Raw genomic sequence first — 27,266 nt, 5'->3', positions numbered from 1 at the left:
GCATGAATCCTCACGCCGGATGATTAAAAGTACCAGAAGCAAGTGTGACATTCAGATATTCAAGCTCAATTGATAAATATGTATAGAAAGAATAGAAAATGTAGTTACATGTATAAATAACCAGAATGCTCAATTCCCCAATTCGAAAAGTACACAATTTAGAAACTAATTCAAACTGGTTTTAAGGATTTGATGCAATAACTCAGGGCTGCCCAATAAAATAATATATCCATTACCCAGGATGCAATCTTTGCTCCTTAAAGTGTTGGTTCTGCTACGGGGTGATGAAAAGGTCCAAATCCTTCCCTTTAGTCAAAGCTTTATGCCGGGAGAAGAGACGTGAGATAATCTTTCTCCAATGGCCAAGAACCCTAAAAGAGAGTGGTGTGCAATTGTCCCTGGCCCAGAAGTACTAAAGAAACGAAGCACCATGTTGAAGGTGAAGTGGCAGCAAGTCACAGGTGGCTTGTCATGACGCTGGCGTCATCCCGGACACTGTCGGCCCAGACACCTCCCCAACATTGACCTGGCTCTGGTTGCCCTAAACCATGTCTGACTATTGTCCAGATTCTCAAAGTCAATCCAGAATAGAGTTGAAATTCTTCTCTCATAAGAATTTGGTCATGATTTAAATGTAGTTAGAATTCTAGTTGCAAAGAATTTCAGTTGAAAGCAGGAACTCTTACTTACCTTTAATAGCTTGTGTGCCTAGAACAATGCCTGGTTGGGTGATTAGGGAGAGAATTAATGGGAGGACTTAGGAGGAAAAGGAAAATTTATAGGACTGTTGGAGTAGAAAGGCTATATTTAGAAAATTAAAGAAGCAAATCCAGCAACTGAATTAACACTCCACGACTCATTTAACTATTGATCAAAGAGAATTTATTCACAGGGTTTTTCAAATACAAACAAAATAGCACTTTTAAATTTTTTTATTCAAAATGAATATTGAAATAAATGTGGTACAGCACAGTACAATAATGAACAAAAGAAAACAAGATCTAATGAATGGATAATGTCTCTCATTACTCTCACTCCTTCAACTGAATTCTCTCCTACGGTGGACAGGAAGTTGCCTCTTTACTTCATAAGAATATCATAGCAGAAGCTACTCAGATAAAGAAATCTTGCATATTTTGAATAATATTGAAATACAAAGGCTTAACTCTAAATGTCTGCATAAACACTGAACACATGTTGAGGGCATAAAGAGTTTATGCAGGATATACAAAATACTGATAGAGTGGCTTATTGGTCCATTTATTAGGTTTAACGTATGCTTTATAAAGTGATAATACTGTATTTTAAGTGTACATTAAAAAGAAAACAGAGGAGTAATGCACTGCTAAACCTCGCATACAATCTGTGTAACAAAGCCTATGTTTGTGCGTGGACATGTGTGTGGATGCGCATATGTCTGTATGTGCTTTCAGAAGCGCCAGGACCTACAGGGAACATCTGCGTGTTACCCTGCTTCCCAACATAATACTGTTTCTACTAGCCCTTTTAATTTTCATAGTCTTCATCTTTTAAAAAAATCCAAAACCCTTGTTTGCACATATAGGTTTGTTTGGTGTGTGTATGTGTTCAACATTAACAATACTCTGTGGAATAGAAACCCCCAACACCCTGCAATATTTTTAGCCTTTGGTCCATTCTTCTCTCTTTTTCCATATTCTCCATTTCTTTTGCAAATCTTGCACAACCCTTTGCCATTACATAATGTTGACCATTCCATTGGGTTTCATTTCATTAGCACTGTATGGATTAGAGAACCGCTATTCCACCTTTTGAAAGCAGCTGGATGGTTCAGTCTCTCCAGACCCCTTTGGCCTATCTTCTCCTCTGTTTGCTCTCAGTGGCTCCATCTCAATAGGGGTACTGCTTCTGTTTCTTGCCCGAGAAGCAAGCCAGCCATGTGCACAGCAGCATGGCGGTGGCAGCGCCTGCCCCCGTGCAATAGTAGGCCCAGCCGATCTCACACTTACCTAGGGACACAGGAGAGGGAGGGAAGACAGGCAGAGATCAGGATGATTTTTCAGGACACTCTGTTATTTCTCCCAGTGTGTGTGCTCCTGGCGTACTGCAATAAAACTGAAATACCCATTAAAAGTGTGGTGCACTCACTCAAATGGAATGATAACAAGTGCTGAAAGCTATCTCAATGTTGAAGAAAGAATGGTTGTGTGCATTTCAGAAGGACCTCAGGCCCATGCCTCCTGCTAGCTAAGAAGATAGAAGCTTATTCTCTTCTACCAATGCTCACTCTTCTGGCTGAAGAAAAGGAGGAATGACAGCAATCAGGATGGGGGGATAAAAGTATTAGTTCTAACAGAAATCATTCAGACTGATATGCACAATGAAAAAAAATCAAAATATAGATACAGTCCTTCTGCAAAGGGACCACTCTGAGGAGGAGATCCATTTGAAGGATGATGCTAAAATGAATACGGCTATTTACATAAAATTGCCGAATGACTTACACTTTACCTTTCGAATTGAAGAACAAAAATTCCCAGGTTCTTCTGGGGTCAACACTCACTTTTAAATTAAAATGTCATAAATGAGAGCAAAATGAAAAGGGTTCAAATGGGCCCTGACCTGTCAGAGTTGAATTAGTACTCCTGGTAATAACAACACACCCACAATACTAAAAATATAATTAGTGAAAGCAAGCAGAAGTAGCTATTTTAGTTTCAGAGAGAGCAGACTTCAAAGCAAGAAAAGTTATCAGGTATAAAGAAGGGCCTTACATAATGATAAAGGAGTGAGTTTTCCAAGGAGACATAATAATCTGTAATGTGTGTGTGCTTATCAACAGAGCATCAAATTACATGACACAAAACTGACAGATTTCAAGGAGAAATAGATAAATCCATTATCATAGTTGGAGACTTCAACACTCTTCTACTGGAAATTGGCGGATGCAGAAAAAATCTGAAAGGACATAGTTGATATCAGTCAACTGAAAATAACTGACATCTATAGACTACTTCAACCAATAATAGCCGAATACACATTCTTCTCAAGGTCACATGGAAAATACAGAAAGATTCTGGGCTGTAATACTCACCTTAAAACATTTAAAAGAATAGAAATCATACCTTGTCTACTCTTAGACTACAGTGGAGTTAACCAGAAATCAGTGACAGAAAGATCACTGGAAAATACCAAAATTTGTGGAGATTAAACAACACTTCTAAATAACACAGGACCAAAGAAGAAATCTCAAAAGAAATTAAAAAATAGTATGAACTAAATGAAAATGAAAACACAACTTATCAAAATTTGTAGACTGCAAAGGAAACAGTGCTTAGAGGGAAATGAATAGCATCAAAAGCATATCTTAGAAAAGAAGAAAGATCTATAATCAATAATATAAGTTTCTGCCTTAGGAAACTAGAAAAAGAAGAATAAATTAAACTCAAAGTAAGCAGAAGAAAATAAATGAGTTAGAGCAGAAATCATTAACATTCTATGAAACCATCATTGCCCTAACACCAAAACCAGACAAAAACATTACAAGAAAACTATAAACCATATTTTTCATGGATAGAGATACAAAAATTCTCAACAAACTATTAGCGAATTGAATCCAACAATGTATAAAAAGAATTATACATACAACCAAGTGTAATTTATCCCAAATATAAAAGGCTGGTTTAGCATTCAAAAGTCAATTAATAACTGGGGTGCATGGGTGGCTCAGTCGGTTAAGTATTTTGACTCAGTTCATGATCTCAGGGTCATGGGATCAAGCCCCACACCAGGAATCCACACTTGGCAGGGAGTCTGCTTGAGATTCTTTCTCTCCCTCTGCCCACCCCCCGCCTAAAATGGGTAAATTAATCTTTAAAAAAAGCCAATTAATATAATGTATCACATCAAAAGACTAAAAGAAAAAAATCACATTATCATATTGATAGATGCAAAAAAAAAAAGATTTAACAAAAATCCAACATCCATTCACAATTAAAAAAAATTCTCAGTGAACTAGGAATAGAGAGAAACTTTCTCAACTTGTCAAAGAATATCTAAGAACGTTTACAGCTAATATCATACCTAATGGTGAGAAACTTAAAGCTTTTCATTTTCAGATTAATTTTCATTAGTGCCTATAAGAAATTCAGGAGAATTTTGAGGGATTGCCATTTCAATGATCTTGATGAAACTGCTTAGACATGGTTATCATTAAACTTCAATAAGAAAGTCCAATAATTTATTAATATTTTCCGGGTAAAATAAATGGCAAAAGAAGACTGCTCTATTGTACTGTGTTGTGCCTTTCCCACAAAGTAAGGATGTCCCCTCTCACCACTCCTCTGCCACATTTTACTGAAGGTTCTAGCTAATGCAATAAGGCAGGAAAATAAAATAAAAGGTATACAGATTGGGAAGAAGAAAATAAAACTGTCTTTGTAGATGGCATGATAGTATCTATGGAAAATGTGAAAGAATCTACAAAACAAAACAAACAAACAAACAAAACACTCCTGGAACAAATAAGCAATTATAGCAAGGCTGCAGGATATACAAGGTTAATATACAAAAGTCAATTGCTTCCTATATACCAGAAATGAACAAGTGGAATTTGGAATTTAAAAGATAATACCAGTTACATTAGCACTCCCCAAAATGAAATAATTGGGTATAAATCTAATAAAATATGTACAAGATCTATATGAGAAAATCTACAAAACTCTCATGAACAAAATCAAAGGACTAAATAAATGGAGAAATATTCCATGTTCACAAATAGGAAGACCTGATAGTATGAAGAGGTCAGTCCCTCCCAACTTGGTCTATAGATTTAGTGCAATCCTATTAAAAATCTCAGAAAGTTATTTTGTGGATATTGACAAACTGATTCTAAAGTTTATATGAAGGAGCAAAAGACTCAGAATAGTGAACAAAACTCAACAAATTTCAACACAGTTTGAGGACTGACGCTACTCAACTTCAGGACTTACTATGAATCTCCAGTAATCAAAACAGTGTGGTATTGGTGAAAGAACAGACAAATAGATCAGTGGAATAGAATAGAGAGCCCAGAAATAGACCCACATAAATATAGTTAAGTGATCTTTAAAAAAGGAGCAGAAGCAATAAAATGAAGCAAAGATAGTCTTTTCAATAAATGGTGCTGGAATATCTGGACATCCACGTGCAAAAAAAGGAAATTGCACATAGACCTTACAGTCTCCACAACAATTAACTAAAACTAGATCATAGATCTAAATGTAACACATAAAACTACAAAACTCCTCAAAGATAACATAACAGAAAACCTAGGTAACCTTGAGTATGGTAATGACTCTAGATATAACACAATCCATAAAAAGCACAATCCATGAAAGAACTAATTGAAAGGCTGAACTTCATTAACATTAAAAAAAAACCCTCTGCTCTGTGAAAAGCAGTGTTAAGAGAATGAGAAGATAAGACATAGATTGGGAGAAAATATTTGCAAAAGATATATCTGATAAAGGAATCTTATCCAAAATATACAAAGAACCCTTGAAATTCAACAATAAGAAAACAACCTGATCTTAAAAATGGGCCAAAGATCCTAACAGACACTTTACCAAAGAAGATATGCAGATGGCAGATAAGCGTATGAAAAGACACTCCATATTATATGTCATAACGGAAGTGCAAGCTAAAATGACATACCACTTCATACTTATTAGAATGGCCAAAATCTGGAACACTGACACCACCAAATGCTGGTGAGTATGTGAAACAAGAGGAACCCTCATTCATTGGTGGTGGGGATGCAAAATCATACAGTCACTCTAGAAGACAGTTTGGTGGTTTCTTATAAAAGTAAACATACTCTTACCATACAATTCAGCAATCACACTCTTTGATATTTACCTAAAGGAGCCGAAAACTTACGTCCACACAAAAATCTGCACATGGATGTTTTTAGCAGCTTTATCCATAATTGCCAAAACTTTAAAGCAACCAAGATGCCGTTCAGAGCCAGGACTCACACTTGGGTTCCATGTTCAAAAAAAAAAAAGAAGTCATTGACCCAGAATCTCCTAGGTTTCTGCATTCATTAATCCTCCCCTTCCTAATTTTTTTACAGCATTCAAATTATTCTTTTTGTGTGCACAGTATGGAAGGCCTCTATATCTTGCATTGAACATTGTCTTTTCTGCTTTAATTTTAATATTTTTTTTAGCCAGTCTTACGATCTTATCAGAAAATGCTTTAACAACGATTTCCCTCCCTTTTCTTTTGTTATCATTTATACGTTACATTAGATACAAACACATACACCTAGATATTTAGATTTCAGTCACTGAACACATAAACCATAGACTGAAAACTATACCCTTTTTTTTTAACAAGCCAGTCATTTTATCGTGTCCATGAATAATTTTTCTTTTGAAAAATACAAAGACTGTTAAGCGTAGCATGCAATTTGACTTTGTATCTTCGCCCCATTTACAGATAAGAAGGTGAGGTCAGGCAAAGCCAAGTGAGTCACTGGCTTGTGACCATACAGGAACAGCAGGAAGATTAAATCGAGGGCCTCCACATCTCAAGAGGACACTACCTGGGGACACAGACAACAGGCTATGTGCAGTCTTTGCCCTGGGTGTCATCCTTGGCTTCCCCCTTTCCATATCGAATATTAGTAACAATTTAAACATAGCAAACATGTATTGATTACTACTTGCTCCAAATCGTTAGAAGAGCTTTACATGGAGTAAGTATTAATGCATTTAATCCTAATCTGAACATGATGTGATAGGTACATTCAGACGGGAAAACTAAAGCCAAGAAAAATGTAATAACCTGCCCAAAGACTCGTCCGTAGTAAGTGGCAATCCTTTGCCTCTCTCTCCAAAATTTATCCTCTGCACTACCACTCCTCAAGTGCCTGCCAACACCCTCGAGCCGTCTTACCTGCCATCACCGCTTTCCTGTCTCCCCGCTCCTGCTTATGGCATCACCAACAGCAGAGCAGGTAGTTATCTTGTAAAAAGTAAATCGTGTTAAGACCCTGCCTTACTTAAAATTTTCTAATGGACTGTCAAACATCCAATCTCCTTCCAATGGCCTATGAGGGCTCGAATGAGCCTGTTACCTGCCTACTTTTCAAAACTCATGACCAACTCCCCTCTTGTCTTCTTTCTGGATACACTGGCTACCCTCTCTGGACCTCCTGAGGCTTGTTGCTGGCTTGGGTGCTTCATGTTCATTATTCCTTCTACTCAGAAAGTTCTAGTCCAGATCATTAGGCAGCTGGCTCCTTCTGAAACAGCAACTCTGTAAAGATTTGTCCCACCCCCGCCCCTACCTGCTTCATCAAAGTCACACTATTTCTCTACCTCACTTTATTGCCTTTGTAGCAAGCACTATGGTTTGTAAATACTGCGTGCGTGTGTGTGTATGTGTGTGTGTGCACGCGTGCGCCTGAGTGCCTGTGTTTAATTTCAGTCTCTCCCACTAGAATGAAAGCTTCAATTAGGGGAGATGTTTGTATATTTTCTTCCCTACTCTACTGCTACAACAGTGCTTGGCTCATAGTAGGCACTCACTAAATAAATATTGAATGAAAGGCAAAGTAAAAGAAAAACAGAAAGAAAGGAAGCAAAGTAGGAAAATACCAGTCCCTGAAAAACAGAGTAAATCTGGAATTTTATTATAAGAATAACTCTAGTCCTGTTTTGGCACAGAAATATTGGAGAGAAGTTCCCAAACCAACTTTATAGCATTTACAGCCTCATACAGAGTGTGTTAAATGTAATAGGTTAATAGATCCTGAACGATCACATCTCCACCTCGGGGTAGGTCTCATTGGCACAATGACCTCATAGATTCAATAGGTATTTTTCAAGGGTAACAGAGTCCCCTTTCGTGTACCAAATTTTCTGATAACCGTCCGCAAGTGTGTCTGGGGAATAATCTCCATTGGTAAATCTTAGGAATAATCTCCATTTTGAATTATTCTTTAGCTGGATTAAATAAATCTAGGAGGAAGAATTAATAGATAGCTAAGAGATGGCAAGTGGTTTAGAACCTTTCAAGAAGTTAGCAAAATTTGTGGGCAATCCATTCAGCCTAGGGCTCATAACATGGAACACAATCAATCATTCATTAATAACAAGGTACTGACCTACACACAGTTCCATGACCTAACAGGAAAAGCAGAGGGCATAATTCTTTATCAACTATTGGACACTTATTCAAGAAAAAGTAACTGGTGAGGGCAGTTATTTGAAAATAGTCCATGTGACAGTAGCCGTGTGTATTAAATAAAGATGAAAAAGAAGCTACTGAAGAATTGACTACTTAAGACCCAGGAGAGAGAGCATACTTTTTTTTTTTCTCCAGGGAAGTCAAGAGAATATAGGGGCTCTTAACTGGCAAGGCTGGTAGCAGATGGTATAGATATTCTACCTAATTCCTTTATGCCCTTTCTTTGGTCCTGAGTTCCCACCCTTAGCTTCTGATTGTGCTCTGCTCCTAACAGCTTACCCTTGCGACCCTCTTCAGAGGACCCATGAGTGTGGAGCCTCGTTGCCCCAACTCTCAGACTTAAGTGCCCCCTGGTGTGGCCAGTAGCCAATGACTGACTGGTGCAGAAGTATGAAAGCCGGTTTCCTGACCTCCAGGCGAGACAAAATCTGTGGTAGAATGAATGTTCCAGAGCCCCAGTGAGTTCAGGGTGAGGCTGGGACCTCACCTCAAACTGCACCCTTGCCTGGCATTTACCCCTTCGCTACCTTACTTCCCATTTCCCTACTGGTTTCTTGAACATGAATCCTCGTCTCAGGATCTGCTCTGGGGAACTTGATTTAAGACGAGAGCAAGTGAACAAAATCTTTCTTGATTATTCTTTTTCATAATAAAGGTTTGTGAGGTTTCAGTTGTCAGAGGCTTAACCCCACCACCCACCTACCCAACGCACCCAGGCCCTGCCATCGCTGAAGGACCCACAGGATAGAGTCTTCAGTGATGTGGGAAACAAAGGTAAAAGAGAAAAAATTAAATTTCCTTATTACTTATTGTCCATTGACAAAGTCCTTGAAACAGGTAGAGCGACCTACCTCTGGGAGCTCAGCTGCGTAGATGTTAATACTTTGCTAAGGGCAAAAGGCAACCTTAGGCTAACATTATCCCAAACCCCTAGGATCCTGTGAGTCTACTTAAACATATTAAAACTCCTTTGGAAACTTCCTTTATCTCTACCCCCCAAGATATATGTTGGCAATCATCCCCCAAGCATATGGTCCACTGATTTCCATCTGAAGGGTCTCATGACTAGGGTTTTACTAGACAGTGATAAATGACCTTTTCCTAACAATAGCTAGCCCCCTTGAGGTCCTGAAAACTTTGCTTCTGAAATTCCTTAGAGACTTACCTTGTCCCTAACCCCTTACCACCTTGAAAGTAGACAATCGGCCACTCCTGACAACTGCAGGGCAACTCTTTCTGCCCAGGGGTCCTGTCCCTGGGCTTTAATAAAACCACCTTTTTGCACTGAAGACGACTCAGGAATTCTTTCTTAGCCATCAGCTCTGAACCCCAACATTTCCTACATCATTCAGCACCAGGTGTCTCCACTACTGTCTTCCAAGGGGCAAATCCAACTCCATGCCTTGTTAAGTATTTCTAATAATTGTTGTTTCTGGAGCCCTTCTTGTTGTGTCATAAAACATGCAGTCAATTCATCAAACCGGCTGTTTATTAGATGAAAATAGAAAGAAAGGAAACTAAATAAAGTTATTTAAAAAGTGTGCCATAGGAAAAGAAAATGTTTGAGAATGTCATCAGATATTGCCACTAAGTACTCATCTATGCAAATTTATGTGTGTAATCTACACATTTTGTGATTTATTTATTTTTATTTTTTATTTTTTTAAAGATTTTATTTATTTATTTGACAGAGAGATAGAGAGAGAGAACAAGTAGGCAGAGAGGCAGGCAGAGAGAGAGGGAGAAGCAGGCTCCCCGCTGAGCAGGGAGCCCGATGCGGGGCTCGATCCCAGGACCCTGGGATCATGACCTGAGCCGAAGGCAGCTGTTCAACCAACTGAGCCACCCAGGCGCCCCTACACATTTTGTGATTTAAATTCAGCAACTGGCTCAGATCCAAAATAAGCAACTAATGTTCAGTGCGATTTAGAAGAAAAATATTCCTCTATTTCAGATACGAAGACTTTCACTTACTACGTAATTCATAAAATACAGAATCATTAAATCAATATGGATTTATTCTGGTATTTTGGATTATTTAGAAATATAGCCAGCCCATCAAACTACCCTCAAAAGAATATACAAAAAAACATACATACACACAGATACACACACACAAATACCTTTTGAGAAGCAGGAAATGGTGAAGATCAATCTGGTAAGATCAACATGTGTCAATAGGATTTAGGCAAATCTAAAGAAACACTAAGTCATCCAACCCCTGATTCTTGATTCCTGTCCTCCCATTCTTCCTCTCTCCCTCAATTCATTCATCGAGTCAACAAATATTTATTAAGTGCCTACTTTAGGAATCACTGGGTGATGAGGATCTTATTGGAAACAAGATAGATATAGTCCCTGCTATCAAGGAGTTTTGTCTAGTCAAGGAAGTACAAAACAATAATTATGCAGATTATTATATAATAATAATTGAGACACGTGATTTGATGAAAAAAAATTCAGGATGCTAAGACAGCAAATCACAAAGGATCTTTAGATCTTTAGATCAGTGAAGGTGAGCCTTAAATTAGAAGTGAAATACACACTGAGACCTGGAAGAAGAGCAGGACCAAGCCAAGTGGAAATCTGAAAGGCCAGGGAAGAGTGTACTTGCACTTGGGGGCTGGGAAAGGAGAAATATGGGCAAATTAAGTCTTGTTAAAGCATTGCTCAAGAAAGAAATGAACGCCACTTTGGGTGTAAGCAAGAGATGGGGTTGGGTGTGACCACCTCCAGAGTTTGAGAGCTTGAAGCCTAAAAACTTCCTCTCCAGAATTTTTATCTGTATTAGTAGATAGAAATGTAAGGTATTCAACGTCGATCAATAAATCTTGAAAACCTATTATATGTGTTTCAGCGGTACAGGAGCTGGAGACCCAGCAGCGAACAAGACAGAAAGGGTCTTTGGCCTAACAAAGTTTATGTTCTAGTAAGACCGATTCTCAAGGATCGCTCACATCACTTGCATTATTTAGAAACCATCCCTTGTATATTTTACACATATATTTTGCAGAATTTCAGTCGGATGAAATTAATAAGATACAAGAGGGATTTCTTTTTCATGAAACATAAATACAAATACAAAATATCTAGAGTTGGTGAGAGTTCTGTGACTTTCCAACTGCACACTGGACACCCTGTACCTTGAACTTCTCCACAGGAGAAAGAAAAGGAGATTATTATTATTTTTTTTCTCTTTGAGCATGATTCCATTGTTCAAACCCACATGCTCAATAATAAGAAATTAGCACCATGTTTTACAATAATAAGAGGAAAAAGTGTTTTGGAGTACATTAGGCTATCAGGAAAGTTTATATGTTTTAAATGGCATAGTGGTGGGGCGCCTGGGTGGCTCAGTCGTTAAGCGTCTGCCTTCGGCTCAGGTCATGATCCCAGGGTCTTGGGATCGAGCCCCGCATCGGGCTCCCTGCTCAGTGGGAAGCCTGCTTCTCCCTCTCCCACTCCCCCTGCTTGTGTTCCTGCTCTCGCTGTGTCTCTCTCTGTCAAATAAATAAATAAAATCTTTAAATGGCATAGTGGTCCCTGAGTAGTAGTAACAGGACTTAAGGAAACCAGGAAATGTGGGGGCCATTCTTCCAAGGCCCCTCTCTCCCCCTTTCATGGCAATAAATGCTTGTTATTATAATGCAAACCAAAAGCATTTTGCTAGAGGGCAAGTTCTGTCTGTGATCCTCTCAGGAAATTAGAGAAGCAAATCTGGTTCAACTTTCCCTTTTGCTCTCTGTAATGCTCCATCAGACAGGACTCCAAGCTTGCTTGGTCGGCACACTGCTGCTTTCAACAATGGGGAATACTATTCTTGACAGATAAAATAGAGGTTAATGGGACACAAAGCAGCAAACCGCAGTCCCCTGCCAAGTCAATGGAAAAAGATGCTGTGGCGGCGATCCAGGGCGGGCCGGAAGAGGAGATGGGGTGCGTGCGAGAGGTGTGGCTGTTTTTTTCCGGGGGGGGGCTCAAGTTAGTTTTTGGTGAGGCTTGCATCAGTAAGAGAGACAGAAGAAAAAGTACAAAGAATCCAGCCATACTACGAGTAACAGTGGAATTCCAGAGATCTTTTCATCTTTTGAGGAAATGGCAGTTTAACCTCTGCTTTTTCATTAACTGGTCCCATTAACATTTCAGAGCCTAGATCTGACACTGTGTCTGCCTGGTCTCCTTTGGTATCCTGGTGCTCAGTGCAACGCCCGCACCACAGCGGACGATCAATATAGGTTCCTGGCAGGAATGAGTATCAGACACGGTGCCGAGAAGAGGTACTGCGCTGAGAACAGGAATCCGAAATTAATAATTATATAACAGCCGTCATGTATATAAACTGTGAGCCAGGGGCGGGACAGTTTGCAAGTGGCATCTCTCACTTCATTATTTTTGCCTCTGATGCTTTCCAGAAATCAGAGAAACAAATCCGATTATATTTTCCCAGCATGGTTCCCATTGTGAAGAAGAACAAATTGTTTTACATGCAAGGTAAGTAATTTGCCTAGTATCTCAAATAAATGGCTTCGACTTGAACTTGGGTCAAACTGATTCCAGAACTTTCTCCTGTGCTTCTGATAATGTATTAGAATGTCCTACATCAAATGTATTTTTCCCATTTCCATGTGTTAAGATACTACTTGTTTATGTGGGAAACAAAGGAAAAAGAAAAATTATTAAATTTCCTTGCTACCTATAGCCCATCAACAAATCCTTGAAACAGGCAGAGTGACATTCCTCTAGGGACTCAGCTGCCTCGATGTTGTTACTTTGCTAAGGGCAAAAGGCAATCTTAGTCAACCCCCAGGATCCTGTAAGTCTTTTTTAAGATATAAAAACTCCTTTCGAAACTTCCTTTATCTCTACTCCCCAAGATACATCCCCCAAGCATATGACCCACTGATATACATCTGGAGGGTCTCATGACTAGGGTTTTACTAGACAGTGATAAATGACTTTTTCCCAACAATAGCTAGCCCCCTCCGGATCCTGGAAACCTTGTTTCCAAAATTCCTTAGAGACTTACACTATCCTTAACCCTCTCCCAACACATAGCTCAGGCAGTCCTGCCCTCTCACTCATGCCTTCTGACAAAACTCCACGTGTGCTGGCCTCCCCGGGCTCTGCATTTGAACCTGAGCCTCACCCATTCCCAGCTTCCTCCTTTCTTCACTAGGTCACTGCCAAGTTCCCAGACTTGTGGCCACAAGGGCCTGAGTCCAGATATCATAAGACGACTGACTTTATTTATCAAGGTGGAATACCTTTCCTCTGTGATTTTTAAAATGTTCACCATGCTATGATATAAATGCAAAGCCTGTGTAGAAAAGAAGCAGACATTTTCAATACCATCCTTTTTGCTGGATAAATAATGAGGGCACACGAAGGTGGAAGGATCAGTGGAGAGACAGAAACTTTTGTCCTCTTAAATACCAGGGACAAAAGTTGGATAGGTCTTTCTCCTCTTGAATAAACTCCTTCATGTCTCTTCATATTCAGACCCTCTTGTCTGCATATGCATTAAAACAAACAAACAAAAATAACGAAGAATGAAAAGAATCTATTGCTGGACCAATTCCATTTGTTCTTTTGTGAAGTTACTGAACAAAGGTGTCACTAGTAAAAAAGAAACAAGTTTTAAACCTTTGGCCTAAAACCTACAAAGGCTTTATTTAATTCAAATGTTTAATGAAACAAGTGGTTAAAATGATACCTTGTATGTCTGAAAAGAGAAGAGAAGAACACCCAAACTTGGTGGCTGGGTACAAAATGTAGAGGTAAAAAGACTGAAGGAAAAAAGTACATGAAGTGTGGGTCTTTCTCAAGGTCCTGGGCGGGTGCCCATCTGTTCATTACTGGATGAATCAACTCCCCTGTACACAGCTTTAGGGCCCCATTTATTTGTTTATTTATTTATTAAAGTATTTATTCATTTATTTTAGAGAGAGAGAAAGAGAGAGAGCACGAGCGGGAAGGGCAGAGGAAGAGGGAGAATCTCCAGCAGACTGTGCTGAGTGCAGAGTCTGACACGGGGCTCCATTTCAGGACCCTGAGATCTCGACCTGAGTGGAAACCAAGAGTTGGATGCTTAACCGACTGCACCACCCAGGTAATCAGGGTCCCAGTTATATTGTATTCTTTGTACCCCATGTGGATGTGCTCCAGGAGGTACCTTCTACAAGCAGGTATGCCCCCTCTTAGTACTTCCAGAAAAAATAGTGGGGAGGTATGTGTCATGGTAGAAACCTCGAATCCTAAGCACTGCATGTCCCCAAACGCCCTAGCAAGGCGTGGCTATGTTCATGCCTCCTAAATTTCTAGAGCAGCACCGCAGTGCATGGCCCCAGTGTTTCTCCTCAAGGACTGTGGCTTTGGACTCAAATATAGTAGGCTGACTTTATCGACCCGTTCTGCCCCTCATTCCCAAGTTCAGGATATTGTACAGTAGGATTTGAAGTCTCTGGAAGTTGAATGATATCTTTTCCCCCAAACACAGAGCGTGCCTCAATGAATGATGATCTAGCTCTGTGCACTGGAACCACTTCAACAAACAAGAGGAGGCAAGAATGTCTTAAAATATTCCCCCTACCTTCTTTGTTTGCCCTACTTTCTCCACAGAGTTAACCAAGATGTTAATAATCAGAATATAAAATACAAATAAATAAATAAACAAACTGGACCAGAACTTAAAGCCACCCCCATCCCCCCCCACACACACAAAGAATATAAAATGCAGAAATGCCATTGGTAAGGACTGACACACTCAAGCTATGGCATTAGTAAGTATTTTCACAACCATGAATGTCAAAGAGAGAGGGATTTACTCTCTGGAAAAGATAAGATAGGCATCTACAAAGAGCCCCTAACAGCACCATGTCTAAGGAGATATGTTATGGGTGAATTTTGATAGGAAAATATATGTCAGCCTTGTAAATTTGATCCTGTCCAGCTTCATTCATTCTGTAGCTGGAGCAGAAGGAGTGAGGAGAGGGCTCTCCAGAGGAGTCCATGAGGGGCAGTGACTGGTGTGCAAGCCCTATATTCAAATATGACTATGTGCTCTCTGGGTCTCAGATTGCAGGGAAAAAACCTTTCTGAATTACAAATTAGTTCTTTTTTTTTAAATTTAAATTCACTTAGCCAGCATATAGTACATCATTAGTTCTTGATGTAGTGTTCAATGATTCATTAGTTGCGTATAACACCCAGTGCTCATCACAATGGTATAAATTTCTCTTCTGAAACCCCACAAAAATTCTGCTAAAAAGCCATAGTTTTAACTTGCTCTGTTGTGTCTCTCTTGTCCCCATAGAAATGTTTTAGCTTGACCTTTAGGGTGAGGAGCTGAAGAAAAAAGAATAGTTTTGCCCAAGTACTATGTACTATCCCCCAAGCAAACGGTGCTAACCATTGTGCACTTAGGGATTTACCAGAAAATACCTATCCAAGGTCTCGTATCTGCACAGCTACTCATTTGCAAAAGGGCTGGACTCCCAGAACAGTAGCTGGACTTGACCAAAAGTTCAGTAGCCCAAGCCCAAACATACATCAGGAACAAAGGGCATTCCTATTTACTGTTATTACCACTACTAACACTAGTAATATATTCTTTCTTTTCTGAAATCTTAGTATGCTCTAATATCATAATGTAGGTTTGGACAGCAAGCATTTTTTTTTTTTTTTTGAGCATCTGGAAACCTTAAATACTACTTTGTGTTTGTTATTTTCTGCAAATGGAAAACCACACAGCAGAAATATAATCCAGAACAAGCAATACCCACTATGAGAAAAGGAAATAAATTCCATTTCTCGCATGCATAATTCTACACTTAAAATATATCAGTTTAAGGGCCATAGATTAGATAAGAGTATTTCATCAATGTTAACTTTCCAATTTTGGTAATTGTACTTTATGCAAAAGGACATTACTTTTAGGAATTATTCCCTTAAGTGTCTAGGGTTGGAGGGGCATCGTATCTGAGAGAGACAGAATAGAGCAGGAGGGTGGGGGAGAATGATAAAGCAAATATGATAAAATTTAATATTAAGGGAATCTGGATGAAGAGTATATGAGAATTCTTTGTTCTATTTTTATAACTTTTCTAGAAATCTGAGCTCATTTCAAAATCAAAATTAAATGAATATAAAAATTTAACTACGTATGCATACATATATACATACCCCCACATATATAAATATAAATATATATATACACACACACACATATAAAATGAGTGGGCGACTTTTATGCTTGTAAATATAAAAAGCCGCAACTCAATAAATATGTTGGTCATATGGCATGCAAAACGAGACATGTGCATAATGGCAATTTTTGTTGTGTAATTTTCCTCATGAAAATAGGCATTCACCCTCTTCCACTCCATTTGCACAGGTACAGCACTCAGCGGGTGGGGGGGGGCGGGTCTGAGGAGTCCCTGCCCTCTAGCTGCACCCCACATACCACAAAACCTCCTCCCCTTGCCACCAACCACGGCCCGCCACAGCGGGCCACAGCGAACAGCCCACAAATTAAACTCACCTAAAGAAAGGGGACATTCTAGCATTGATCATAACATAGTGTGAAACGCTAAGGGAGGGGCGTCTGCGGGCAGAACGCAGGTGTCCAGGTGGGAGGAAATGGAGCCCAGAGTCCATCCCCTCCCGGAGGCACCGGGCAGAGGCCGGAGCAGGCAGCGCTGAGGCACAAAGGGTCCTCTGGCTCTACAAAGTGCCTCCAGTGGTTGTACATACGCCCCGTGGGAAACACTTCCCACTGAAGGAGAGGGGCTTCTCTAGCTGATAGATAGATTTTACAGGAGCAAAGCATATGCTCCCTGAGAAAAAAACCCCGGGAGGTTTATGTGCCGTCAGAGTCATCCCTGGTGGGTCCGGCTGTGAGCAGTCGTGCAGGGCCGCCAAGTCGGGAGCACGCGGGGTCATGGGCTACGGTAAGGAATCCAGCCTGCACAGGTCAGAGGCTTTCCTCCTATTTAGGCCTTGTCAAGAACCAGTGCATCACACCTCCGTGTCTGTGTCCTTGGGACTTTATCTTTTCCTCACTCCTCCTCCTCTCACCTAGCCTATCACAGCATCATGGATTTCAGAGCAAAGGGACATTCGAGAAGGATCATCTAGGCAAGGGTTGGCAACCATTTTCTGAAAAGAGCCAGGTAGTAAATATTTTAGGTCAAAAGCAGCCACGGACGCCAAGTAAACACACGAGCATGGCTGTGTTTCAGTAAAATTTGAAAAAACAAGCAGGACAGATTTGTCACATGGTGGGCTCGCACCCTTGATGTTGGTCATCTCCTTATATTTCGCCGGTGAGGATACTGTCGCTCAGGAGACAAAAGTCACCTTCCCAGGTCTCCCAAATGTCCAGTAGGAGAGTCTTTCTCTTTGTTTATAATTGAATTACCTGGGTCCAGTCTAAAGCAGGGTGCTGATGCTCGGTTATTCTTAACCAAAAATCTAGTCCTGAGTAATTGGGTAATAAGTATGTATGCCACATCATTACCTACCTGTACTTTTAAAGTTAACCTCACAAAGCCAAAGCAAATAATTATAAAGTTGTGAGGAAAAAAAAAAACCTCTTTTATCAATAAGCCAGTGAACAGATGTACTTCATGTCAATATAAATAAATCACCAGTGTGAAAACAATTCTAGATCTCTAGATAAAAAATGAGCAGGGTTAGGGGTGCCTGGGTGGCTCAGTTGGCTAAGCGACTGCCTTCAGCTCAGGTCATGATCCTGGAGTCCCGGGATCGAGTCCCGCATCGGGCTCCCTGCTCAGCAGGGAGTCTGCTTCTCCCTCTGACCCTCCCCCCTCTCATGTGCTCTCTCTCTCTCTCATTCTCTCTCTCAAATAAATAAATAAAATCTTAAAAAAAAATGAGCAGGGTTAGATGAACAGATAGACAAAATGTGGTGTATCCATATAGTGGAATATTACTTAGCCATAAAAAGGAATGAAGTTCAGACACGTGCTACAACATGGACGAACTTTGAAGATATCACGCTAAGTGAAAAAAGGCATACACGAAAGGACAAATTTTGTAGGATTCCCTGCGTAGGAGGTACTTCGAATAGGCAAATTCATAGAGACAGAAAGTTGAACAGTGGTTCCTAGGGTCTGGTGGTTGGAAATAATGGAGAGTTATTGTCTACTGGGTAGAGATGTTGTTTAGGATGATGGAAAAGTTCTGGAAATAGAAAACAGACAGTGATGATGGTTGCACATTGTGAATGCACTTAATGCCACTGAACTGCATACTTAGAAATGGTTGAAATGATCAATCTTATGTTACATACATTTTGGCACAATGTAACAAAAAAAGGAGCAGTGTTACGTGGAGGTAGAACACAAAGTAGATTGGGTCCATCAGAGAAATGGATCCTAGAAGATGCGAAAAACAGACATTCAGGTGATTTTGCTGGGTGTGGCTGCACAGGAAAAAAACACTTCACTTCCTCTCACACCCAGGCTGTCAGGGGTGTTCCTGATCCTACCACACCAAGCCTGCTCATTGTTTTTCTTTCCCATCAGATCCATTCTGGGTCCTTCCTCTTAAACTCTACACTGACTCAAGGTCCTGCATCTTCCCATCCTGAATTCTGGTAAAAGCCCCATAACCGGGAAACAGGTGGCAAAGATGCTTTGCCTACGTAGCATTCCCACGACACAAAGGAATGGCCAAAGAAAATAAAACTACCCTGGTGCTTCCAGAAATATAATCAAATTTCAGTTGAAGTGTCAGAAAAGTAGGGTGAGTGCATCTGAATTCTTATGATCACACCAATCCAATGGACCTCTGTTGCGTGGCCCAGTAAATAATTTTGTTAAGATACACATTTGCAAGATTTACACATGAAAAATGGTTTCCCCTTTGTCCCGTCTGGCCGGCTGGGTGTCTGCTAGCACAGTTATCAATCCCTGCCCCTTAGCACTGAATCCATCCTAAAAGTGTCACTAGAGATAACGCCGCTGTTAAGGTGATAAGACACACACACGGGTCCTATATATACAGTATACACGGGTGGTCTTTGTGTTCACGCTGTGAGCCGACATAGAATGCAATCCCCGTGTGGGGCAGGCTGAGATCACCAGTGGGGTTTACTCAGTGTATGGTGACAGATTAGCCTTCGGTTTCTGTCTCTCACTGCCATTTATAAAGGCTGGAATGACCTGAAATTCAGCTCCTCTGACTCATAAATTGGCCACAAAAGAGAGCGTGAAGGGACCTAGGCTGTGCCTAATTGCTGGTCCTCCGTGTAGCCTGTGGCTCTAGCCAGTTTTCCAGCAAACCCACATGAAGAGGTGCTGCACGCCATCCTGTTGGCATTTTATCTGCCCTCCTCCCTTTGTTTGTCATGCTTCCATTGGCCACCAGGCAGCCTCTGAATATACTCTCTGTACCCACTTAAACGGAAATGGGCTGCAGCAAGCACTGCTTTGATCTTGGTTCGCTGCCCTCCATCTAAGAGGTTTGCCTGGATGATCCCTCCTTATGTGTAAGGTGGTTGCTGGGGATGAGCCTAATCCAATTTGGTCAAGCACAACCTTGAGACTCTCCGGTAAATTACAGTAACTGCTGAAAAAGTGTGAGGGATGGTGCCCGGTAGCCACTCTCCTACGATCTCATTTCCAAGTTATAATGAACACGAGTCTCAGACCAAATGCTGCTACACAGACAGACGCTTATTAAACAAACAGCTATCAAGAAGCAGGCACAAACCAGGTCATCAACCTGGTCTGGGAGCTAGTTAAACCCTAGCTCTCTATCCTTTAAGACTTTGGAAATACCACTTTGCATGAAGGAACCACTGGAGCAATGTTCTAGGGCAGGATTCTGTTCCCTTTGGCAACAAACAACCAGAAATCCTCCAAAGAAAGACTGGAAATGGAGCTGTGTAGGGATGATCACGCCTTGGCTGCCATTCCTAAGGTCAGCATACATTTAGCTGGAATGCTTCAGTGAAGCTGTATCACTTGTTAAAATACTAAAATATGTACCTCTCGGTACTGATGGGTAAACATCCACTTCTCCAAGTTCCCCAAGTGTCCCATTGTCCCTTCCCTGCCTCTGAGAACTCTAGAGAATCCTAGCCTCATGTCCCAGAAAGCCAGAAACTCCCAAGAGTCAGTGCCTGGCAGAGCAGGGTTCCTTGGGAGTCTGCTCCAGTGCTGTGGCCAAGATTTATCTCAGTTTGGACTGGTCGGGGCCTATGAAAAACTGGTTCTTAGAGATTTTGAATATCACTGGGACTTAGAATAATGGCTATATGCCTAAATGGATGTTTAAATCTCCTCATGCAAGGATAGGGAATCCATTTTTAGCATTCATCATGGTAATTAGTCAGATGCTAATTCCACCAATAAAAACCCATTTCTGACATGGCGATCCTAATAGCCAAGCTTCTGATGTTGGTTGAGTTACGGATAATGGAACACCGTGCTAGCAGCCTTGAGTATCTGTTCTGGAGGAGGCACCTGAGTTGTGACTTGCCCTGAGACACATCTCTCTCTGTTTATCCTTAAGTATCTTCAAAGGAATCACAGGCATTAGGACAATGATGTCAAGAACTGTGAAGAGTCTGAGATTTTACTCTGCTTGCAAACTAGCAAAGTCAACTGCCACATTTCACAGATGCTGGAAAAGCCAGGAGACTCCCAGGTCAGAGGTGGAGGAGTGCATCACTCACAGCTCAGCAAGCAGCTTGAGCTTCCCATTTGCATCCATCCCCTGGCCTCCCACCCCGCACAGGGGCTGATGTGGCAAACTCAGTGAGTTTGGGTCACAGTTGAGGAATCCTATGCTTAGGGAACCCCAATTTTTTATAATAGGCTGCAAACAAATCTGCCCAAATTTTGCCCCAGAGGGAGACATTATCTTTATTATGCTAAACAACAAACAACCTTGTCCTCTGCTCCAGCAGGATTCAAGGCTGTTCGGTATACAAACATCTTTGACAAGACAATTCAGAACCAAGAGCCCTCAGGACATGCTGGAGAACTGTCTCCTCATAGCACCAATGGAACTGGCCATCAGTCTAAGTGGAAACAGTCAATTCACTAGGAAGGCTGAACACTCATTTTCACAGATATGATTTCAATGTAGAATTGGTGTTTGGGAGTATCCATTTGCAATAATACATATTGTAACTATGATGTTTTGCTCTATAACATCCCCCCCGACAAACACTTCCACCGATAATGAAATCAAGTCAAAAGGGTTCAGTGGCTTTCCAGCTTTCGGGGCAGGGGGAGGGGGGGTGCGGGGAGGGAGGTGTTTGAGGATTGTTGGCAGGTAAAGTCTAGAGGTCACTTTTCTCAGGTTCCTAATATCAGACTTCCAAATGTGGATTACCAGAGGTTCTAAGTTTTCTGATGTCAGAAACATATTTGAATACATATAAAAGCTACAAATAAACTCTCTAGAAAACAGCATAGACACATAGGCATATAAAATTTGCACACAATTTCAGTGGGGTCACAAATCTCTGAAGCCTATTAATAGACTTTGGACCCTTGAATGATCCGGAGACACCAATCCCTGGAACAAGGCTTCCTGTAACCTCAAACTCATTTACCAGTGTCATCAAAACATCCAGTTGCCAAGCCAAAGCAGCTTACTATCCAGATACCATGTAGCTGACATTCTTGGCTATCCAAAACAGGACCCCAAATCAGGAGGTAAGAAAAAAACAAAACAAAATTGTCCAGTGCATACAAAAATCAGTACTTAAAGATACACGGTGCACAGAAACAGAGTTGAACTGTGTTCCTTTATTTTTTTAAGATTATTTATTTTAGAGAGAGAGGAGAGAACCAGGGGGAGGGGCAGAGGGAGAGAGTCTTAAGCAGACCCTGCGCTTAGCACAGAGCCCAATGTGGGGCTCAGTCTCACGACCCTGAGATCATGACTTGAGCCAAAACCAAGAGTCGGACACTTAACCTGTTACGGAACCTGGACTGGATCACCCGACGGAAGAACCACGCGGCACCCGGAGATCTTGGAGGATAGGAGGTTTATTTAATGCCAGCGGGCTCAGAGGAGAGTGGTCTCCAAAGGTCTGAGCCCCGAGCACAAAGGGGGCAATTATACACTTCTACTTCCACATGCTTCGCACTTTTGGTGCATGCGCGAAGCAGGGCAGGGAGAAGAACCCGGAAGAGCCCCGGGGCAAGGACTGGGACTCTCTCACTGGCTCGGTCGGCCATCTTAGGACACAGATTTTCCTTATCAAACTGACTGTGCCATCCAGGCACCCTGAACTGTATTCTTTTAAAAGAATGATTTTAAGATGATTTATGATGATTAGATTAGAAAGGACACAAATCAGAGGTGAGGGAATACAGAGAGAAAAGCATAATTAGTAACTGCAATGAGTAATTGCTGACAGTGTGACATAAAACTGTTGCAAAACAACAGCAAAAAACAAGAAAGAACTCAAAAATTTTTTCATTCTTGGTTATTTAGTGTAAAGGCAAATCACTCTACAAATGTCCTTCACTCTTAGGAATGACTCCTTCTGAATCACATAAGAACATAACTGCTAATGATGTTTTTTTAAAGACTTGCTTATGTTTTTTTATATGTTTCATATAATCTGGTTAAAACGATGGATTCTGGCTATAATACATCTACATTCTCAAACTATTTCAACATGATTAAAATAGGAGGTGTGTTGGCCTTTAAGGCAGAAAGGAGGGACTAATGGTTACACTAGACCTTCCATGTATAAAGCACCTTCCACTCTCATCACATTTAATCTTTTCAGTGGGCCTGTGAAGTAGGGATTGTCATTCCCTTTTAGAGACTGAAGAACTGAAATTTTGAGAGGCCAGAATCAAACAGCTAAAAGAGAGTGAAACTGGGATTGAAACCAGTCCACGCTTTTCCCATTAACTATTCCTTTAAGGGGAAAATTCAGTACTCTGGAACAATTAATTCATATGAAATTTTCTGAAAAGACCTCATAAATGAGTTTTGCTCTACAAATTCTCTACATTAATTAGTTTTTGTCAACATTCCACCAGATTAAAAATCAGATTAGAAGTCAGATGAGGGACCCCTGGGTGGCTCAGTCAGTTAAGCATCTGCCTTAGGCTCAGGTCATGATCCCAGGGTCCTGGGATTGAGTCCTCCATCGGGCTCCCTGCTCAGCAGGGAGCCTGCTTCTCCCTCTGCCTGCCGCTCCCCCTGCTTGTGCTCTCTCTCTCTCTGACAAATACATAAATAAAATCTTAAAAAAGAAAAAAGAAGGAAGTCAGATCAGCCTTTTGATGACTTTGTTATATTTTTGGTTTTATTCTAAAACACTTTGGTATGTTATTAATCAATAATGCTTACAAATAGCCATTTCTTAACAGAAGACCCGCTAAGGAGGGTAAGTAGAACAAAGGCAGAAATATACAGTAAGGGCACAAAACACATGAGTTCTCAATTCTGGGGCAGAAATATTTCTTCAGAGATTAAGAATGATAATATCAAGATTTGAAAGAACTCTAATGTTCATATAGACAAATCTCCCAGCAACAGCACTGGAAGGTCTTTCCTCAGTGTCACTATTTAATAAGAGAATGTTCTAAGATAAATCTGTGATAAGCCTCTCAACTATAATCTCTTTGAGGGCAGGGAGCAGGTAGGGGACTTCTCAAGGGGGCTGTATTAATTACATCATCAAAAGGGGTGCGCTTCGGGATGGAGGAGGGGATAAGTTCTTCTTCCTACTTAGCAGATTATTCCCCAAATCCTTAACTACCAGGAAATTTTAGTAAAACCTACAGATTTATTCAAGATGATGTTCATATGGCCCATTTATCTTAATTGCCTTTTCTTTCTTACAGACATCATTGATAGAGTCAGCTGAACAAAGTTCATTCCTGAGAGAAGATCTAAAATATCAAAAACAGTTAAATTTAAAATTAGTGCTTTTCTACTGCCAGATTAATACCCAAGTGGAACTTACTAAGAAATAGTTAAGAGCACCTAATACAAAAGAATAATTAGAATAGCCAGTTCAATTTCCTTAAGTACACTATATCTAAAATAGCACGCCACTCAGGTGTATCTATTTTTTTGTTTTTATAAAGGGGATAACACTCAAAAAATTAAGGAGAATCTTTAAAAGGGAACTGGTCTATTCTTCTCAAGAGTGTGGCGGCCATGTCTTAAGAAATATTATTTCCCACAGGTTTTTTTTTTTAAAAGAGAATTACCTTTTTCTACAATCACGGAATTTCACTGCTGCAAATCACTGTAAGCCACTGAATTAGGTTTTAAGAAGTCTTAATACAGGCTTGGGGATGATCCTGCTCTGAAATAACCAAACCAAAAAGACTTAGGAAGGAAAGAATTTAGAGCTATTTCTTTTTCATCTCTCAGGGCATTTTGTTCTTTAAACTATGACCCTGAACTTGATTTTTTTCCTGGGAGATGGTTAAGCCATATTCCTTTAGAAAGTAATGCCATAATCTCACCAGGATATCAGTGGCCAAGTATCTACAGAAACATAATGGCGGCTTCCTTTTTAGAGGTCAAAAATCAGCAGTAGGGTTTCTTCCTTCCTTCCCTCTCATCTTCTTTCCTTCCCCCCATTCATCTTTATTCCCTCTCCCCCCTCCATCCCCACCCTTCCCCCTTTCCTTTTCTCCCTCCCTTCTTTTAACCATTCAGTGGGTGGCAGATATGTGACATGTGTAAGGATCATGTTTATCTTAATTCATAATTTCATCCTAAGTATGTGGCACAATTTCTGATGCCAAAAATGTGCTTAATAAATATCCATTGAGTAAATAAATCTATTGAATACTTCTCTGGGCCAAACACTGAGATAGACCCTAAAGTTGCAAAATTCCTGTCCCGTAGGCTCATCCGAAACCTACAAAGATGTGTTTAGGGAAGCAGACAGAATTGGATCTAGGATTACACAGAAGGGGTACTATTTCCTAAAGCAAGACTAGAGGCATTTACTAAGCTATAATTTAAAGCGGATATGTGTATGGTCTACTATTGTTGTCATGGTCCCACTGGTATTCATGGCCCCGAACTGAAGTGGTTCTTCTCCTCACTTGCTAGAATGAATTCAGAAAACCCTTCTCTTCATGAAAAGAGGCCCCTAAGAAGGCTGAGCGACCAGCAAAGCTGGTTGTTTTTCCTTTGGAGGTGCCTGGACCCTGCTCCATCACTTCATTACTGGCTACATGGAGCTCCTTCTGCCTGTGGAACCTTCCCAGGATCATCTGGAACCACATCTCAGAGTATTCCCACGAGTCCCCATTGGTCTACCCAGTTTGGGGCTTGGTTTAGCTCACAGCAACCTCTCCGTTTTCCTGTCGTCCTCCTGCACTAGCATGCTACATGAGGGAATACAGGCTCCTCCTGGATCTTCCAAATGACTTCTAGCAACTTGGACAAATTTTCTATTTTTGTTCCCATTTTTTCCCCACTGACTATAACCTGCAAATTATTTTTTCTCAAGTGCGTTTAGATTTGAAAGGAAAGAAAACATGAGTCAGGAGTCAAAGAGATGTGTCCAAAGAGATGTGACATGGTCATTGTTCAGATTGGAAGAGATTTCTTCATTGGACTGAAAATGTGGAGGAAACAGACTCTCATCTTTTTCAACACTGAGAGTTTCTGAGTTTTCAGAGTTTATGGTACTGTTCTTGAGAAGCCAAGAGCATAATTTTGAGAACAGGAAACATGATGGCTTCTTAATCAAATTAAATAGCAAAATGAAAGCAATAATTACTCAAATTTACTTGGCAAATTAGCAAGACAAATTAATTGAAACACTACTTTTGATCATTAGGATATAATTAGAAAAGTCGGGTGGATGAAAATATCTCTGAGGCATGAATTAAATCAATTGGACAACCTGATTATAAAGACCTTATGCTTAATGTGTAAATACAAACTTACTGTTATGAATGTAAAAGGAAGAAGAAAAGATTAATCAGCAAATATTTATTAAAAATGGTCCTGTACAAATAACATGAATAACAATGGCAAACATCTACTGGATTTTTATTTTGTGAAGATACTAGGTTACACTACATATAATTCTTAACACCTGTATTGTTTTGTTCTCTTAAAAAGTAATAAATAAATTCACCATTGTTAACACTTACACAGTATAAGCCATTATTGACGCTTAGTCCACAACCACAGGCTTCATGATGGAAGGAACACAGGGCACCAAGGCCAACAACAACAACAACAACAACAACAAAACAGACTGAGATGTCTTTTCTGTTCTTAGCCTCATCTTCCAGTTACAAATGCCACTACTTCTCAGTAAAATCTGTTCTATAAAACTCTGGACACATCCAAGCTCCGCCAGAAGAAGCCAATTTGTACACAGTTTCCCCTGACAGCAGCTATTCATTCAAGTTGGCCCAATTAGATTGAGAAGAGAGACTTTTAGTCCATTACTGGGACCAGGGGAAACTCACCCTCTCTTATTTGACATGAACACAAGCTACATGTGCCAAATGTAATCACCAATGAGAAGAAAACTAGCCTCAAGATGAAACCAAACTTAAGATGGTGGGACCGAGGTTGACCTGCAAGTGACAGGTCTCCTGTTCAGGAAAATCTTGGGCCCTGGACACCATCCTGGAACTCCAGGATCAGTCAAGTCTGCAGCTCACCTTAGCTCTGGCCTTCCTATGGTAAGAGGTCGTAAAGATCTTCTTTGTTTCAGCTGGTTGGAATCAGATCTTTGTAACCTAAAGTGAAAGCACCCTGATGTATATAAACAAAATGAATGTTAAACAACATTCTAGCAAAGTACAAAAAATTAACTTTCTTTCTGTACGGAAGACAAACATGGTTGCCAGAGGGAAGGGTGTTAGGGGATGGGCAAAATGGGAGGATGGGAGTGGGAGATACAAGTTTCCAGTTACGTAATGAGTAAGACAGGAGAATAAAAGGCACAGCATAGGGAATATAGTCAATGACACTGTAACAGTGTTGGATGGTGACAGATGGTAACTACACTTGTGGTGAGCATTGCATGACATAGAGAGATGCTGAATCAC

General features: G+C 40.5%; 1 protein-coding gene across 6 annotated transcripts in view; it reads right to left on the bottom strand.

The window, feature by feature from the left end:
- The window catches only part of LHFPL6 (LHFPL tetraspan subfamily member 6), a 348,330-nt gene that overhangs the window by 98,895 nt on the left and 222,169 nt on the right, over positions 1 to 27,266 (bottom strand). For 2 of the 6 annotated variants that reach the window (XR_010410021.1, XM_064586156.1), the window contains 2 exons: positions 26,877 to 26,970; positions 866 to 1,988 (listed from right to left, as the gene is read on the bottom strand). The exons of 2 other annotated variants lie outside the window; for them this stretch is intronic. Coding sequence is in view for 2 of the 4 variants with exons in the window: in XM_064586156.1 (XP_064442226.1) it covers positions 1,985 to 1,988; positions 26,877 to 26,970 (98 nt within the window). In the remaining 2 variants the exon portion in view is untranslated. Of the gene's footprint in view, positions 1 to 865; positions 1,989 to 26,876; positions 26,971 to 27,266 lie in introns of those variants that run through there. 2 more of the 6 variants (XM_045869363.3, XM_064586158.1) reach the window with 2 other exon arrangements.

The sequence above is a fragment of the Mirounga angustirostris genome, unplaced genomic scaffold, assembly GCF_029215605.1.
Source record: "Mirounga angustirostris isolate CCGP_5_RB_7025 unplaced genomic scaffold, mMirAng1.0.hap1 SCAF_3, whole genome shotgun sequence".
Lineage (NCBI taxonomy): Eukaryota > Metazoa > Chordata > Mammalia > Carnivora > Phocidae > Mirounga > Mirounga angustirostris.
Note: the sequence above shows the minus strand (reverse complement) of the source record. Positions and strands in the feature narration are given on the sequence as shown.